At 50.8% G+C, this 17,723-nt stretch overlaps 1 protein-coding gene across 3 annotated transcripts in view; it reads left to right on the top strand.

The window, feature by feature from the left end:
- FBN3 (fibrillin 3) overlaps nt 1-17,723 on the top strand; it is a 106,190-nt gene that overhangs the window by 62,846 nt on the left and 25,621 nt on the right. The window contains exons 9-25 of one of the 3 annotated variants that reach the window (XM_026068940.1): nt 3,736-3,888; nt 4,579-4,776; nt 5,458-5,601; nt 6,262-6,381; nt 7,080-7,205; nt 7,872-7,994; nt 8,756-9,031; nt 9,917-9,970; nt 11,756-11,881; nt 12,897-13,022; nt 14,054-14,173; nt 15,001-15,138; nt 15,223-15,273; nt 15,766-15,891; nt 16,575-16,802; nt 16,950-17,075; nt 17,457-17,585. In XM_026068940.1, coding sequence (XP_025924725.1) covers nt 3,736-3,888; nt 4,579-4,776; nt 5,458-5,601; nt 6,262-6,381; nt 7,080-7,205; nt 7,872-7,994; nt 8,756-9,031; nt 9,917-9,970; nt 11,756-11,881; nt 12,897-13,022; nt 14,054-14,173; nt 15,001-15,138; nt 15,223-15,273; nt 15,766-15,891; nt 16,575-16,802; nt 16,950-17,075; nt 17,457-17,585 — 2,364 coding nt within the window. Of the gene's footprint in view, nt 1-3,735; nt 3,889-4,578; nt 4,786-5,409; nt 5,602-6,261; nt 6,382-7,079; nt 7,206-7,871; nt 7,995-8,755; nt 9,032-9,916; nt 9,971-11,755; nt 11,882-12,896; nt 13,023-14,053; nt 14,174-15,000; nt 15,139-15,222; nt 15,274-15,765; nt 15,892-16,574; nt 16,803-16,949; nt 17,076-17,456; nt 17,586-17,723 lie in introns of all 3 variants that reach the window. The other 2 variants (XM_026068941.1, XM_026068942.1) reach the window with 2 other exon arrangements.

The raw sequence follows: 17,723 nt of genomic DNA, 5'->3' as shown, positions 1-17,723 counted from the left end.
TTCAATTAGTTCTGACATTCATTTCTGAGAGAGATTATTACAAACTGCAGCAAAGACAGATGAATTTAATAAGCGTTTGTCCAGATGAATAGGGGCTGGACCATTCCCTCCATTACACAAACTGCTGTGACCTCCCTGCCTTGTCAAACTTGTCAGTGCATGTCTGGCTGTAGGGACCAAGGTTGCCTTCTCAGAATTKCTTCTTGCTTATTAACTGGCTGGCTGTCTCAGTGTATCACAGCCTTGGTGGCAGAGACCATCCCATGGAAGAACAGAAGARCCAGGTGGGAGGTAAAGGATTTATTCCAAATTACTGCCCTCAGACCTAGATATCCGTTTCATCTCAGCCCTAAGCTCCTCATGCACCTAAAGCAGCATCAGTGGCTTGAGAAACAGGGACTTGTGCAGCTTTTTGAAATGATCCCACTATCCTGCCTTGGTTTGGTCAAAGGACAGCCCCTTTCTGGAGCAGGAGTCATGGCTGTTAAGTAGTGTTCCCAACCTATCATGCTGTGGAAGCACTGCCCTCTTCTACACCCTGGTGCTTGCTGMGCCCTGCAGAGACATGGGTGTTGCTCTTGCACTCTTGCCATCTGCCAGAGAACAAGGACCTGGGAGGGCATGAACTTCCACGTGACTAGTACTTTTCTTCATTAGGTTTAGGAGTTAATCCTGTGTTGCATTCAGTCCCTGTGCCCAAATTTGCCTTCTCCTATCCTGTCTCTCCTTTTGCAGGTCTCTTTGGTGGATAAAAAGTTTTGCTTTTAGAGAAGCGGTTCGTGCTGAACTCAGTGTTGCAGAGTGCCTGAAGGAATGTATTTGAGAAAAGACATGCTGGTTTAGTCACCCTGGCTTTAAGTGGGGTCACTGTCCTCTGTAAGTCCCCGAGCTGTGATTAGAGAAGAAATAACCACAGCCCACAGATCAAACAGCTCCATGCAATTAATTTCAATTATTTTTCAGTGAAGTGTCAGCCTGCTGGTTAATGTCACTCTACAGACGCAGCAGACAAATCGGACCAGACTTTCCCCCTCATTAAATTACTTCAGAAACAAGGACAAGAGCTGAATGAGTGGAATATTCCAGGTTTTCCTATAGGATTTGGTGCCAGACAGGGCCCTGCTAGACATGGGAAAGGCCTTCAGTCTCCTGGGTCTAGTCCAGAAGCCTCACACCCCAAACATCAGTGCCAGGCTTGGTGTCTGTGGCTTTGGCCAGGCTCATGGACTTTGACCACCTTCCAGGGCTCATTCTCCTCACGGTTCAGTCCAGGCTGTGGGAACCAGCCCATGACCTGAAACATGCAACCACTGGGAAGCTGGAGGGAGGTCAGACTGGAGGGCTGTTGGGACTGGGAACATCTCCATTTGTTTAGGGAGAGATGCTGTGACCACTGGGACCTGGCAGGGAATGCTTCCTCACAGACCATGGGAGGTTTGGCATTATAGCTCTTCTGGGAAGGAGAGGCAGGTCCTCACTGGGTTCGAGATGTGCAGGCCCACCTTGGGCAGTGGCAGCTGTGGAAAAGTCCTGGCTTAGCACAGGATTGGGGATCACTCTGGCTAATGCTGGAACCTAGATTCCCCAGCCTGACCTAAGTGCTGTAGGAAGTGGCTGAGCCACATTCGTCTGCCAGCTCTGTCCTGCAAGGGAAAAACAAAGGAAAGGGCTATGTGTAGCCAAGGCTTCAGGGTAGAGCAGGAATGCCTAGGGAATACCCACTAATTATCTGGGAACCCTCACGATAGTAGCAGGCAGCACTGGATTTTTTTTTAATCACAGGAAAGTGTGTTTATTGGCAGAAACAGCAACTCTAGCCTGAATCAGTTCAGCAGGCACCGGGAGGATGCTACCCTACTTTCTTGTCTGCCATTGCTCCCACAGCTCCTCAAAAGAGGCCAAAGTCTAGGGAAGCGTGATACAGCTCACTTTGCATATCACTGAAAGATGCTTTTTTCCAGAGATTACTCCCATAGGAGTAGTCCTCACCACTGGTTAGGGCTAGGCTAGGCTCCTTCTTTGTGGCACTGCTTTTGTTCCTATGAGTTCGTGTCCCACTCTGTACCATTATGCAACCTGAACAGACAGGAGCGTTGCTCAGGCCACTCACAAGGCTGGAGATCAGGGCTTATGTCCAGAGTGTGGGAGCTGTAAGCCAAAACTCCTTCAATGCAGAGGACTGAAATCATAGGTCTCCTTCCAAGTAGACATCAAGTTATGCAAAAATCGACTATTCATATAGAGTTTAAAGGATGCTGTGAGTAAAATCAAGAATTTGACTTCCCAAGGAACCTTGACTCCCTGTGCACCTCAGACATCTAATGGATTAGATGAGGTTTTCTGCATCTGGTTCCTGAATATCAGGACCTGATTCTTATGAACAGATTCTTCTCTGTGTCTTGGAGCCAGACAGGTGTTGTCTCTATATTTCTGCCTGTTACTGTAACTAGAGAAGTTATTGCTCTCTGCTACTCCCTCTGACTTGGTAATGCCTTATTTGTAGTAGGGGTGTTTCCAAATTTGTTGCCTTTCATTTTCACCAAGCCTCTTTTGTTCCTTGATTGCATCAGCAGGTCTTAGTTACCTTTGAGGCAGTACTTGAACCATAAGTATGGTAAGGAGGGGCTTTGTCCCCGTGCTTTCTTAGAGATGACTGAGAGGGTCCAGAGGGACACTCGAGCACTGTCTGTGGGACGCTTCCTTTCTGGATCACAGTCAAGAAGATCACATGGGATTTAAAATCAAGTCTCAAATCTGACAAACTTCTGCAAAGGCCGCACAGGCCTGTGCACAAACCCCAGACAGGAAGGGTGCATGCTCTTTATCATTATGCCTTGCGGGATCTGGCCAAGTTCAGGGCCTGCTGTACAGTTATATCAGCACTGATGGCCAACCCCTGGTCACAAATGCAGTCTAAATAAGCCAGACAGACAGTAATGTCAGAGGGAGAACCTGAAGAATGGAGATCTCCGCCCCAGAATTCAATTTTGGTGAATAATGTATTTAGTCCAGAACAGTTTGTCTATCCCAGCTGATGGGATGAGTCTGGCTGTTTGGTAATGGAAGTGTTAAAGTTTGCAGTGAGGTCTCCTTGCAGAACAGCTCCCCTCAGCCTGTTCTCTCTCCCAGCTGCTAGCTCAGGATTTGTGTTGGGATAGTGGGTAGCCCAGCCCTGACCATCATCAGTGCAGAAACTCTAGTGAGACAAAGGAGACACCTGTAAAAAAACATCATTTCTTTGAAATGGGAAGGTGGGGAAACACGAGTCTAAACTATGAATGGAGAGGGCAGAAGACAGCACTGGTGGGGGGAATCTCATCTGTTTTCTGCTCTGTGAGCTGAACCAGAATCTACTGAGTCAGTTTGTCCTTCCTGCAGGGCTCAAGGCAGATCCTGATGGAGCCAATCCAATGGAGAGGGATTGCCCACCTACTGCCCACTTCTGGCTCTCAGTCAGGCTCCTTATAGTATTTAGGAGCCTACATGGCAATGTGAGATTTAATACTAGGGAATGAGGTTCATCACTCCAGCCTTGATGTGCTCCAGATGGAGGTGCTGGAAAACCTCATGATTTGGGAGGGTGAGGCAGAACAGAAGGTCAGATCAGGACATTGGGCAGAAGAAAGAGACACCACTGGAAACAGGCACTTGGGACATGCCTCTCACATTGGCTGGGACCTGACTGGGAATGTAGTGACGGCTTCTTGTGGATACATCTCCTCTCTCTCTCTGCAGACCAGCGGATTGGGACATGTTTCTCTGCTCTGATCGGGGGCCGCTGTGCTGGGGAACTCCCTGGCCAGTACACCAAGATGCAATGCTGCTGTGACTCCGGGCGTTGCTGGGCCATTGGGCAGACTCCAGAAATGTGCCCTGTCCGGGGGTCTGGTAAGTGCAACACCAAGGATCTCCACCTCCCACTGGGCCAGCTTGTGGCTCTGACTGCCCCAGTGATACCCCAGGCTTTCACAGACATGGGGAATCATCAACATAATGTCACAGAGAGGGGTCACATGGGGATGCTGGCTCACCTGCCTGGGGCTCATCTGAAGGTGAGCCACATGAGTTCAGCTGAGGCAAGAATTTACCCCCTTCCTCCTACCCTTCCAGCTTACTTTGTCTCCCACTGCAGTTGAGCCATGGGGCCAAATGAGGGTGAACAGGCAGGAGCTGTCCTTGAGAAGTCACAACACTATAACTATTTCTATCTCTGCCTCTCTCTTCCTTCATCTCCAGTGACCCTGCCACCACGCAGGGGAGCACTTTACAGTACGAGTCTTGTAGCTTTTTAAGTCCTGTCCCTTCCTGCATGAAGGGAGCCTGCAGTGCCATCTTCTCCGCACACCCTGAGAAGCTCCTGCCAAACGCCCTGGCAAGCTGTCCCTCATCAACTGCTTTGGAGTAGAGGGGGTTAAAACCCTCCTCATCCGTCTGCCCGCTTCCCATCAGCACCCACCCCCTTTGCTGCCTGCCAGTTCCTGCCTCCATCCCGCTGCCTGTGTTCTCTGCATCCTGGCAGAGACAGGAGGGGGATTCAGGCACTCTTGGAAAGACACTAAGGCAGCTGGTTTGTTTCAGATGAGTACCGCAGGCTTTGCATCGAAGGACTCCCAGTGGTGCCAGGGTTCCCTGGGAGCTTTCCAGGAATTCCTGGATTTGGGCCCAATGGTGTTGGGCCAGGAATCAACGGGCCTGGAGGCATCGGACCAAATGGGGCAAATGGACAAGGAGGGATCCCAGGTCTGCCTGGAATGGGCCCAGGAAGTTCAAGCATCGGTAAATTAAAATTCCTTTTTTACAGTGCTGACCCGATTTGGCTACATGTCTCAGAACATACACAGCGTGTCTGCCTGTGTGCCTGCCCGCTTCTCCGAGCTGCGCGCACATGAGCAGAGCACCAGTGCTCTTAGCCAGCTACAAGGTTTATTTTGACATTGGGGGAGTGATGGGATTTGACATTAATGCTGTGCAGAATGCTGAGTCCAGCAGCAGATCAAACACCGTCTCCTGGCAGAGCGAGGGAGACCAGCTTCAGTGCAGAATATCTTTCTAATTACCAAATAGGAATGAAGCTTTCATGTCACCATCTCACTCTCTGCCTCCCCAAAACAGAGGAGTGTTTTTCCCACTACCAGAGACGCCCCATCTTGTGTGCTCCTTGCCAAGAGCTTGGACCTGTAAATATGCCCTGGATGTTAATAAATATCGATCCCCACCTTACTTTTTAAAGGCTGTGCAATCTTGTGCATGTCAGTAGGGCAGAGGTACCATAGCACCCTAAAGAGACTCTTGAGCTAGCTGGGTTTGTGTCCGCAGCCCCAAGCAGAGATGGTTGTTCAGGGCCCAGGAGCAGCATTGATCCAGCACAGTTTCTGTACTTACTGACTCTGCTCCACACAGACAGCAGAGGGAAGGGAGCTGCAATTCCCCACCTGATGCTGTCTCTGTGCCTTCCAGGAACTGCCACTTTAAATCAGACCATTGACATCTGCAAGCATTTCACCAACCTCTGCCTGAATGGACGCTGTATCCCTACCCCATCCAGCTACCGCTGCGAGTGCAACATGGGATACAAGCAGGACGTGCGTGGAGAGTGCATCGGTAAGTGGAATCTGTTTGACACACACACAGAGGTCAGCTCCCGCCATGCACCAGTCCCATGCCTGCTCCCAACAGCACCTTGAAAAGGTGCTCCAACAGCCTGTGTCCCAGTCCCAGCTCCCTCTGAGAGGCTGGAGACAGAGGGCTGGTCTCAGCGAATGAGGCAGGGTGATGGCAAGGATGTGCCTGCCCAGTGAGGAACACCCAGGATGACAACTCTCTTCTGTTAGCCACAGCTTGATCAGGGGTGTGAAGCAATTGCCACTGGCTTAGATACTTATCACCACTTAGACAGAGTCCTAACAAAGCTTTATTCCCCCTCCATTGCTCACCAGGCAGAGCCTCAGGAGAGGTGACAGGGACCGGCTGACCGCTCTCCAGGCTGCAGATCCCCATATCCCATAACTCTACACTCTATGGTCCTTATCATGTCACTAGGCCTGACTGGTCTTATATCCCTAGCAGCTCCGTTATGKGCTCCTCAACACAGGGTCCTGCTGCATTCCTCCTTGCTGGCCGTGCTGTCAGGATGCTGAGCACAAGAGTTGTGAGGTTGGGCTCAGTAGATCACAGAATCCAGCCTTTGTTACCTTTCCTGGTAGCTCTCAGTGTGTTCCCTGCATAATGGTGTCTCACAGGTTTAGGCTCTTCTTCTTGCAGATGTGGATGAGTGCTCCAGCAGCCCCTGTGTGCATGGTGACTGTGTGAACACACCTGGGTCCTATCACTGCAAGTGCCATGAAGGCTTCCAGAGCACGCCCACAAAGCAGGCTTGCATTGGTATGTCTTTTCTGGTTTGGGAGGGACACGGGGTGCTGCACCAGTGTCAGCAGGGTTATCAGAGAGCTAGGTGCCGTATCGTACAGCACTGTTTAGACAAGGCCGTGTCACTTGGTAAAGCAGCAGGTGAGGCTAGGAGAAATGTAAGAAGTTGGATAGGAGCAATGGGTTTGGAAGGATTTTCAAGAGATTTTCTGCACTGAACAAGTGCAAACCATGTTCTTGAAACACAGCACCTCCCCTGCTGCCCTACTTCCATCAGCCACACTATACCCTACTGCAGTCCTGAGATTCATTCAGCTGAGGCACTGGAATCACATCTCTGTGGCACTTAGYGGTGGGCTTGAGTCCACATTCATTGATCTGAGGGCTCTTGCTGCCTACAGTAGGATTGAACAAGCCTGGGATTGCTTGAGATGCAAGGAGGACCCTGGGGCAGGAAGCTGACAAAGATATCATGGAGGGACTGAGATCCCAGAGCTCTAAGCCCCTGAATACAGGGCTATTCCCAGAGCCTGCAGGAAGCTTYCTCCACCTCTTCTCCATCTTCTGCAGCTTGTACAGAGGGGGAGAGTGCAATCCTCCTGGAGCAGGGCATGCTGTGAGAGTTTGACAGCATTTTTCTCATGGAGCAGGTTCTGCTGAAACCTGTCCTCACCCTGCCTGTTGCTACTTGCCTATGTTTATTTTCTTGCCAGACATTGATGAGTGCATCATGAATGGAGTGATGTGTAGGAACGGCCGTTGTGTTAACACTGACGGCAGCTTCCAGTGCATCTGCAACGCTGGCTTTGAAATCACCCCTGATGGCAAGAACTGTGTTGGTAAGCCATTTCCTCATGTGTTGTTATGTATGGCCTTGGGGAGGCTGGGGCTGTGCTGAGACAGTATCCTCCCTGGGGATCGGTGGTTACTTTAATCTGTGCTGGATGAGTCTGGAATCCCTTTTCTTCAACCCAGGTAGATGCTGCTAGAGCAGACTGCATCTTAAAAACWCCCTTGAGGAAAGGAGAGGAAGAGAAATACTGATGCACTGAAATAGGAAGGCAGTTTTATAATGGTGGTACTGCTCCTGAAGTGTGCCTGTAGGATTTTTGGTCCAGAAGCATGAACAGGGATGGGTCTGGACGCAGGACATTTTCCATCACCCTGAGAGTTGCCACCTCCAGCCRCCAGTGTGCTAGTCCTGCTACGAGCTGGGCCAGCTGACCGGGGAACTGAGAGCAGCAGGGATGCAGCAGGACAGTTTTGGCTTGTGTTCTTCTCCATGCCACCAGGGTGGCACCCTCTACTCCAAGAGTCCAAGCGAGCCTGTTTACAGCTGTTCACCAGGACTGGCAGTGGGAACTTTGCCTTGAGGGTTAGCACACACTGTCATAAGGAGTGATTTTATCTCATGGAAGGGTAAAAGGGGACAGAAGAGTTTGAGCACAGGGGAGTACTGCTGCAGGTGTCAGGCTCTGCTCATGTTTTCTGTTTGTCCTCCCCAGATCACGATGAATGTGCCACGACCAATATGTGCCTCAACGGGATGTGTATCAATGAGGATGGCAGCTTCAAATGTATCTGCAAGCCAGGCTTTGTGCTGGCTCCAAATGGGCGGTACTGTGTTGGTGCGTAGGTCCCCAAGCTTGGTCTCTGCTCCCTTCCCAGCCTGCCATCCGTGTTTCTGGGGACTTGTTATGTGCCYGAGGCCAAGGATAGCTGAGGAAAAGCAAGGCCTTTGCCAGGCACCTTCCACTCGGCTGCCAGAAGGTGCCTCTTCACAGCAGAATGGGCACAAGGGGACATGTACTTGCATCTCTGCTACTTCAGTGCAAATTGGAACTTAAATGCACTTTGAGCAGCAGGTTAAGCATTGCTGTGAGGCTCTGTACTGGCCATACGCAGTGTGAGCTGACAGCAGCCATCTCTGCATCTTACCCAGTCACCACAGCAAGTTCCACCAGGGTTTGTGTGTTGCTTCCCAATGGATGTGAAGGTAGGATGGAGAAAGGAGGAAGAGGAGGACATAGCAATTCTCCCATGTATTGCTGTGACACAGGGTAAATTCTCTTGCTTACTGCCCTGTTAACTCAGCAGAGACAAGACCTGGCCAGTCTGAGTAGGGGCTGGGTCTCAGGAGACTAAAGATTCCCAGATTCCTGCAATGAAGTGAAAGGGGAGCCCTTTCCCAAGCCATCAGGGACAGCCAGAGCACCAAGAACAGGCTGGAGACAGCCTGCAGCAGAGCGTGCAAGGGGCACGATGTTCTAAACTGTACTTCTGGCTCCCCTGTAGTCTCCTAGTCTCCCTGCAAAATAGGCTAAAGCCCCTGTCTGTGTATCCTGCTGCCCATGGGTAAGTAACAGCCAGTCTGTGCTTCCTCTTTCAGACATCGACGAGTGCGAGACCCCAGGGATCTGTATGAATGGTTGGTGCATTAACACAGAAGGCTCCTTTCGATGCGAGTGCCTCGGGGGCCTCGCTATTGGGGTGGATGGACGAGTTTGCGTGGACACCCACATGCGCAGCACCTGTTATGGAGGCATTAAAAAGGGCACATGTGCTCGTCCCTTTCCGGGAGCAGTCACCAAGTCTGAGTGCTGCTGTGCTAACCCAGACCATGGCTTCGGAGAGCCCTGCCAGCCCTGTCCAGCCAAAAACTCTGGTGAGCTCCTCTTCCATCTGGGTGTGCAAAAAGCCAGGAAAGTGCTCAGAGACATTCTGGGTCCCTGACCCAGGGACCTTTGTGAGGTGGCCTAGACAGCTTGGCAGTGACATGGAGAAGCCATAGGCAGGGAGAAAGAAATGCCACCTTGTAGTACTCAACAGATTTGGGTTGGATCCACAAACAAGTCAGAGTTGATAGAAGCTTTCTTTTTTGGATCAAAATGCAGAGTCCCCCATTCTGCAGCATTCAGTTGTGCTACAGAGACAATTCAGCTCCATCCAAATAGGTGTTGTTTGAACTGGTCCCATGTGCCAAGTGATCTCGCTCCCCAAGGCAGTCTTTCCTATTCACCTTTTACCATCCAGCTAATCTTTTTATGGGCAGTGATGGGCTGTGGGCATTTACTCCCAGATCATCCATCAAAATGCTGAATAGTGTTGAATCTTGTATCCTTTCCTGCAGAGCCCCACTAGAAACATCTTTTCTTGAAGAATTTTCATCAATAACTTACATTTCAAAATGTATGATGACAAATTCTTAGTCACATGCTTAAAATGTTCCTTGATCTTATCCATTTTATATATGCATATATATAGTATATATTATATAAATTATATAGCACCGTCCATTAATTATATGTATTAAATAATGCCCAATAAGCTGTCATGAGATGCTGATCTCATTGCAGGGATTCTCACAGCGTTTTACTGCTAGCTGTGAGTATCAACTCTAAAATACTTACTGCATAAGTATAAACCAACACTGCTTGGGAGCTCGTAGATGATATTCTAACAAATAATAAATCCAATGTTACTCAGAACTGATCTCACTGAACTTACAATGTCCAGAAAAGCTAATGACTCTGTTGTGTTTTCTATACAGCTGAATTCCAGGCACTCTGCAGCAGCGGCATTGGAATAACGGCTGATGGCAGAGGTATGTGCATCTCACACACCATGTTCTAGAGAGACACATCTAACGTCACCCTGAGCTCTTTCTTTGAGCTGCGTTTAACTGAGTGTGTGTGCATCTGTGTGACCATGGGACTGTGTGTCATGAGAGACTCAGCGCTGTGGAGTGTGTGTTGGAGAGTCAGCCGCGTTCTGCCTGTGTATGTGAAAGCTGTTTGTGAGTAAGCTCCAGGGAGCRTGCATAGGCCTAGGCAGGTGTAAATGCATGCAAGAACGTCTACCTATGTTAATGTGAGTGTCTGTGGGTGGGATGTGGGCTTGGGCACAGGGGGAGTCAGATGGTGTGTGTCTTTTCTTCTGCCTAGTGATCAGTGAGTTAATGTTAAGCAAACATCCCTGAGGATTGTGTATTGARTAAAGCAGCTGATTCGTGGCACCCTGCGGGAACTACATTTCTGGGGTTGCACACAGAAGTAGGCTTTACACCCTGCTTTCATAGGAAAGAAGAGCATGACCAATTGCATTCACTTGATCATGTCCCTCATCTACCCTCTATCTTCTGGGTCACAGGAGAAGAGGTCTCCCAGTCTCCCAGGGAGAGGGAGGTGATAAGTGCGTGCTGTGCGGCATGGGACATGTTGCCAAGGGGCTGCTTTTAATTAGACAGCTGTGCTGCCAGCCCTGGGCAGTGCTTGGTTCAGCAGGAAGAGCACGAAGCAGCCTGATAGCTACAGCCTTTCAAAACTTTCCAAGTGGGAACGAGCCAGAGGCAAAACCCTTGTGGCTTCTTGGGCATCCTTCCAGGGCAGCTTGTCTTGACAGAGCTCAATCTCAGGCTGATGATAAGATGCTTTCTAGCAAGAAGCTAATGTAAGACATGCTCTGGTCAGCATCGCACTGCCTGCAGCCAGGACTGCACATGCTCAGCACCTCTCCAAGGCCACAGTTTCCTGGAGATATAACTGAACTATGACCACATGGAGACAAAGGCCAACAGTTTCTGGGAAACCCTGGCCTGAGCCATTTGCCATCTGGCACTATGACACTGCGAGGACATTGCTGTGCAAACACAAATCTGCCCTGTTCTGTGGGGAGGCTGGTTCTTGCCATGGTAAAATCTCTTTGCTTGGTCACCAGAGCTTTGCGCCAAAAAGAAAGAAAGGTGACACTGGTGCACAGCAGGAGGAACTGCCCTCTGGCTGTCACGCCTCGGGGGTACTCCCCTGTGCACAGTAACTTGGTGCTACCCGCAGGGTGCTGTCCAGCATGTCTGCCTATTCCCTGCCCTGTTCTCCCTCCAGCAATGGGCCCCTGTGGAAGGGCTGTGTATGTAAGGGCAGGTTGTCCACCATGCTCTGCCCTTACCCCAGCTGGCCTCAGCATCCTACTTACAACACTTCCCAAGCAGCTTCTTCCTCCTACATTTTCCCATAGGAGGACCAATTAAATGGTTTAACTTGAGCTCCTGGGGTAGAGACACTGTCAGGAGACTCAAGCACATAGCAGAAGGACCTGATTGCCCTCTACATGGAACTGAATCTGGGCTCACTCTGGTGCTTTGCAGCTGTGCACCCCTGGACAAAGTTACCCAAATCCACAGCACCAGGAGGAATGGTGCAAGGATCTCCAGGGCACGCTGGGACACACCAGGAGGGTGGGTCAGACAGGAAGGAGGAATGTCAGCTGAGGGGTGTCCCAGCTGAGGTGCTGTCTGACCAGCAGCAAGGGACAATGAAGAATCAGGGTATGGAAGATCTCTGTATCTGTGGTTGGTCTGGATCCATCCAATTTGGTTTCTTTCTCTGTGCAGACATCAACGAATGTGCCCTCAACCCAGACATTTGTCCCAATGGCATGTGTGAGAACCTACGTGGGAGCTACCGCTGCATCTGCAACCTGGGCTATGAGTCGGATCCCACAGGCAAAAACTGTGTGGGTGAGTTCAGGGCAGCCCACACTCAGCATGACATGGGGAAGCAGGAGTTCAATGCTTGTAAGGAGAAGGCCCACGCACAGCATGAGCCATGCACTCATCAGATAAGGCTGGGAGCCAGGCACAAACCTCTGCGTGTGCAGCTGCCCAGGAGCCTGAGGTGATACAGCATCTGATCATCTCAGGCACTGTTCTCATTCAGGGCTGTCCTGTCCACCTGGAAAAGCACAAGATGCTGTGTGAGAAGTGGCACATATGTGATTTAACATACTTTCCACATTGCATTGCTCTGAGGGTGGGATCCTCCCCTTCACCATCTGGCCAAAGGGATGGGTATAGAATTGTTGTACAGTAAAAAAATGGGTGGCCCTTCTAGAGCACAATCCAGACCACCCCAAGACTGGACTGAGGGACACCAGATCACCTGCTGTCCTCCTTCCATAGACTGGATAAGGACCCTGGACAGGATGGAGGAGTGGGTAACATAAATCAAAGGAGTGCTGGTGGAGGGTGATCTCTGGAGGGATCCACTCCAAGTCCTACTTGGAGCAGGACTGCCACCAACACCAGAATCCCTCTCCAGACACTTGCTAGTGCTAGCTTGGTGGCCAGGTGTTAGGCACAAAAACACCAGACCCGAAGGAACACCAAGGGGAGTGATACTTGGAGTCTGAATGGTTCTGGGCTGCAAATGATGGACTAGTCTACTCTAAACAACACTGCCTGAGCTGGGGTAAGTCTCTAGAGAGGGACGTGCATCCTGCTGCCTAACGTCACTGTAAACCATGGAAAGCAATGAGTGTGCATGGGCCTGTGGTCTCTTCTCTCCCCTACCTTCTGGCTGTGTCTGTAGGTCTGTATGTGTTTGCTCACACGTGCCATGCCRTAAGCAGTACTGACCTGAGCAATAGTTAGACCATTTCTGTGCCTCTCAGACTGCCAGGGCTCTGTAGAGCTGACCAGGTAGGAGACTGGACACTGATATAGTAGCTCAGAAACCCCATCTCCCTGCCCACAGATGTTGATGAATGCAGTGTCAATCGTTTGCTGTGCGACAATGGACTGTGCCGTAACACACCCGGCAGCTACACCTGCACCTGCCCCAAGGGCTTTGTCTTCAGGACTGAGACAGACACCTGTGAAGGTAACATGACTCTGAAGGCAATGCAGAATATCTTCATAAGATGTAAAAAATAAACTGCAGTTCTTGACTGTGCCTGAAAGGGAGCTAAGGGTCTAATGTGACTTTGGTTCCTTTCAACTCCAGTGGTTTGAACAGGACCAGCTCCAGGTGTTTGGGGTTTGTTGTTGTTGTTGTTGTTGTTTTCTAGCGGGAAATTTCATTCTTCATTTGGAATAGTAGACATCCAAACTCAGAACATATGGGGTTTTCAGTAACTGAAAACCAGAACAATTTCCTCCAAGCCCCCAAATTTGTAGCTGCCCAAAATTGCAAGTTTGGGGGATTTGGCTGAAAGCTTACAGTTTGGATTGGGGGAAGATTGAGATTTGTTTCCTGACYGCAAAGTCCTAAAACATTTGAGGACTGGCACTTTATGCATAAATATATGTTTAGACAAAACCCTGATTTTCTGTAAAGATGGTGAAATCTGGCAAATGCTATGTAGCCATGCTCAGCTCTGTGGCTTAGCCAGGAGCAGCCCTGAGCAAATGAGTCCATCATTCTCCAGAAGTTTCATCAACCAGCCTCAGTCCATCCATTTCCTCAGTCTTGAAGAACCTCACTAATTTCATGGTATCTGCAGCAAGCGCCCATCCCCTTTGTGATGGTGGATACATGAGTTGTATCGTCCAAGACCCCTATGGCCTGGACTGCTGATCTTCTGAACAGTTGAAAAATCTCCCTTCTTCCTGTTCTTTTCTTCTTGTTGTCCCCTCCTCCTTCCCCTCCCCCCCCCAGAAGTCCCTGGCCCTGGACAGTTTTTTACTGGCCACTGCACCTGCTCAGTGTCCTTAGAAGCCCTGTAGAACTTTTCAAAGGCCTCTTGAAAGTGGCAGAAACAATGTTCTCCTACACCCCTCTTTGCTGAGCAGCCCAATTTGGAGGTTGTCAGGAGACACCTTTATCTTTACAGCCTGGTGGTCACGTCCTGGAAGCAAATATTGGGTCTAATGGCACTCACCACAGTCACAGTCCCTTTCTTCCCCCCGCAGATATCAACGAGTGCACCTCTAACCCGTGTGTGAATGGTGTCTGCAGGAACAATGCTGGCTCTTTTGCTTGTGAGTGCTCCCCAGGCAGCAAGCTGGACCCCAGTGGCACCATCTGCGTGGGTAAGGAGGTCACCTTCAGTAGCCAGCCCTGGGGTGGTGTCTGATATCAGCAGTGGCTTTTGTCCCCTTCCTGTTCACCTGAAGCCAGATCCCACGCTCCTGGCTTAGGGATGGAGATCCTTTGAGACCTCTCGTTCTCTCTCTGCATTTCCTTGGTTGTTGGCAACTATTAAAACCTCTCTTGTTCATACAGGAAGCCTGAAAAGCTGAAACCTCAGGCAGTGCTCTGAGCATTTTGTCAGGCAGAGAAGTCCCTAACTGTGCTGCAGCAAGACAAAGCGCAGACATGGGGTCCCAGGGGACCCTCCAGGATACCAGGATGGCAGGTTCTTACTCATCAGATGGGTTCATAGTGTGCTGAGATTAAGGCAGATCAAGATGAAATGGGTCCCTTCTCATCATCTGGATCACTTCCCAGTAGGTCCAGCCAMCCCCAGGTAGTCAGGGCCTTGCAGAGCGCCAGGGTATGGTGGTCCAGGGCAGCTGGGCAGAAAGAACTATTTCTACCCAGAAGAGGAGCAGGCTGGGAATAGGAAAAGGCAGGATGCAGAAATAATGCAATAGCAGTTGTATCAGAGAGCACAGCAATGCCTCTCTGTAACACAGCAGTGGGACAGGGCCCTGGGGAAAAGCRCAATTTGGGTCCATGCTGCAAAGTGCTTGGCCCAAGAGCCTGAAAGACAAAGTGGGGCCAGAGAGCAATTAGTCACATTGCAACTGGGGGATAGTTTCTCCTAGATGCTTCTCATCACAGGCTGGCTGCCATAAAGCTAAGAACCTCAGCTGAGGAGCAGCTCTTCACTCACACCCTGTCTTTACCCCTACAGACAGCATGAAAGGTACGTGCTGGCTGAACATCCAGGATGGGCGCTGTGAGGTGAACATCAATGGAGCCACACTGAAATCAGAGTGCTGTGCTACTCTGGGGGCAGCCTGGGGCAGCCCCTGCGAGCGCTGTGAGATTGGTAAGGCCCCGCCTGGTGCAGAAATCAGCAAGGCAGACAGGATGTCACCCATTTCTCTGTTGACATTCCTTTGTTTTCTTGCAGATACKGCCTGTCCCCGGGGCTACGCCAGGATGAAGGGGGTCACATGTGAAGGTAAAGTGCTGCAGGACACAGAACAAAGCTTTTTTWTTGGGAATATGGTCATGGTTCATTTGCTGTTTTTCTGCATCTTAGCGTCTGGAAGGAGCTGGATGGGGCCCTGCATCTTCTATATTACCTCTTGCTGTTGGCCTTTGCYCTGAGCACTAGAGCCAGGTGTTTGGGGTGGAGACCAATCTCCTGTGTGTAGCACCAGTATCTGGAGATGAAATGCTCATGTCTGTGTGTTCTGGTGCTGCTCTGTCAACATCGTGCCAACTATTGGCGTGTGCAACAGGCCCATCCTGCCTGCCAGACCCTCTCTGACAAGGCTCTGTGATGCAGCCTCCTTGYAAAAGTGTCTGGATATGGCTGGGTGCCAACTTGCTCTTTTTAGCCTAGTAGGCAGCTCTGGGCTCCTTTTGGCTCTCCCAGGAGCCCTTCAAGGCCATACTGGGCCTGGTCACATGCCAGCCTCATGCCTGTCTCTTGCCTCCCTGCTGACAGACGTGAATGAGTGCGATGTCTTCCCTGGCGTCTGCCCAAACGGTCGTTGTGTGAACACGGCTGGCTCCTTCCGGTGCGAATGTCCAGAAGGGCTGACCCTCGATGGCACTGCCAGGACATGCGTGGGTAAGGACACCTCACCTCACCCAGACCCCTGGCCTCCTCTCAGCCACCTCTACATAGGCCCAACCCATCCCACCTCATGCCACCACTGAACTCCCAAGACCATTGCTGCCTGAAGAAYGTCATATCTGTTAGGACATRCCAAATCCAGTAGCCCAACAGAGGTGAGGCTGCYGMAGCTCCATGTTCTCAGGCTCAGTCAGTAGCGCAGTCATTCTCCTTGGGCAGACTTMGGGAGTAACCAATTCTGTGTGCTCTGTTTTCACTGRTTCAGTTACTAGGTTCCTCTGCTTCTGATCATCATCGGGCCTCTGTGCTTATGGTGATTAGACTTTAAATAGCCTAACAATACCAGTTAATGACCTTTCCCAGCAGCCCTAAAACAGCTCTTGGCTGCTCTCTGGACACACCATGACAAACCTGTCCCCTTGCATAGGGGCTATCTGCACTACTAACTGCCCCATGCAGGGCCCATTCTCTGGCCCTGGTGCCAACAGTCACAGGCTGGCTATGGCTATTAACCTCTCATAGCATTCCAAAAAAGGTGGCCACATCCAAATGCCTACTGGAAAGGTTCCTGGACTCATTCCTGGGCACTGTTTGGAGGATGCTTGTTGACCCCAGTTTGTTGGCCCTCCTGGTTGTCTGGTGTTGCAGACGGGGGCTCAGCTCTGCTCTCTCCACAGACGTGCGTGTGGAACAGTGCTACATGAAGTGGGATGAAGATGAATGTGCAGAGCCTCTTCCGGGCAAGTACCGGATTGACATGTGTTGCTGTTCTGTGGGCTCAGCCTGGGGCATCGATTGTGAAGAATGTCCCAAGATCGGCTCCAGCGAATATAAGGCCATCTGCCCAAGGGGACCTGGCTTTGCCAATAGAGGAGACGTGCTTTCAGGCAGGCCCTTCTATAAAGGTGAGAAGAGACGGGGGAATTGTTGATCATGGGCTGTGCTCAGCCCATCTTAGCTTCAGCCCAAGGGACCTGCTCCTTGCCCTGGGACATTAGGTTCATTGCAGACATCCCCTCTCTGAAATACTGCTGTTTTTTCTTTCTCCACAGATGTGAATGAATGTAAGGTCTTCTCTGGCCTGTGCACTCACGGGACCTGTCGAAACACCATTGGCAGCTTCAGGTGTCTCTGTGGCAAYGGCTTTGCTTTGGATGCTGAGGAAAGGAACTGCACAGGTAAGGGAAGAGCCAGCCCTCTCCAGACCATTCCAGCCCAACTTGTTACCTTGCCTGCCTCATGGGATGCTTAGCATGATGGTGGTACCCAGAGGAGACATGGCAGCTATCTCATGGAAGTGCTGAGAAGCCAAGGGCAGGACCATGGAGACTCCTCCAGCCTGCTGGGAGGAAGGATCAGCCCTGCATCAGAGAGAAAGGTTAATGGCTGTGTCTCCTTCGAGAGAGAGGAATTCTCTGGGCTGCCAGGCCAAACTTTCCAGGCCAGGAGCTCATTTCCTTCTCATTGRATTGATATGCAGGACAGGCAGCCCAGTGCCAGCTGTAGTGGTGCTCCTAGTCTACCCTGCCTCCACTAGCTGATCTGCTCCATCCCCACAGATATAGATGAATGCCGCATCTCACCAGACCTGTGTGGCCATGGTACCTGCGTCAACACACCGGGCAGCTTTGAGTGCGAGTGCTTCGAAGGCTATGAGAGCGGCTTCATGATGATGAAGAACTGCATGGGTAAGGGCCTGTCTCCAGGGCAAGGCAGCACCTTCCTACTTTGCAATGGGGAAGAATACAGCTGATGCTGGATCTGGTGAGGGCTCCCCATTCTCAGCTGTTCTCTGAGTGTTTGGCTGTCCAGCTACCTCTCTGTTT

This window comes from Apteryx rowi, unplaced genomic scaffold, assembly GCF_003343035.1.
Source record: "Apteryx rowi isolate R43461 unplaced genomic scaffold, aptRow1 scaffold_283, whole genome shotgun sequence".
In the NCBI taxonomy this organism is placed as follows: domain Eukaryota; kingdom Metazoa; phylum Chordata; class Aves; order Apterygiformes; family Apterygidae; genus Apteryx; species Apteryx rowi.
This window is presented reverse-complemented; position numbering and strand designations above follow the sequence as displayed.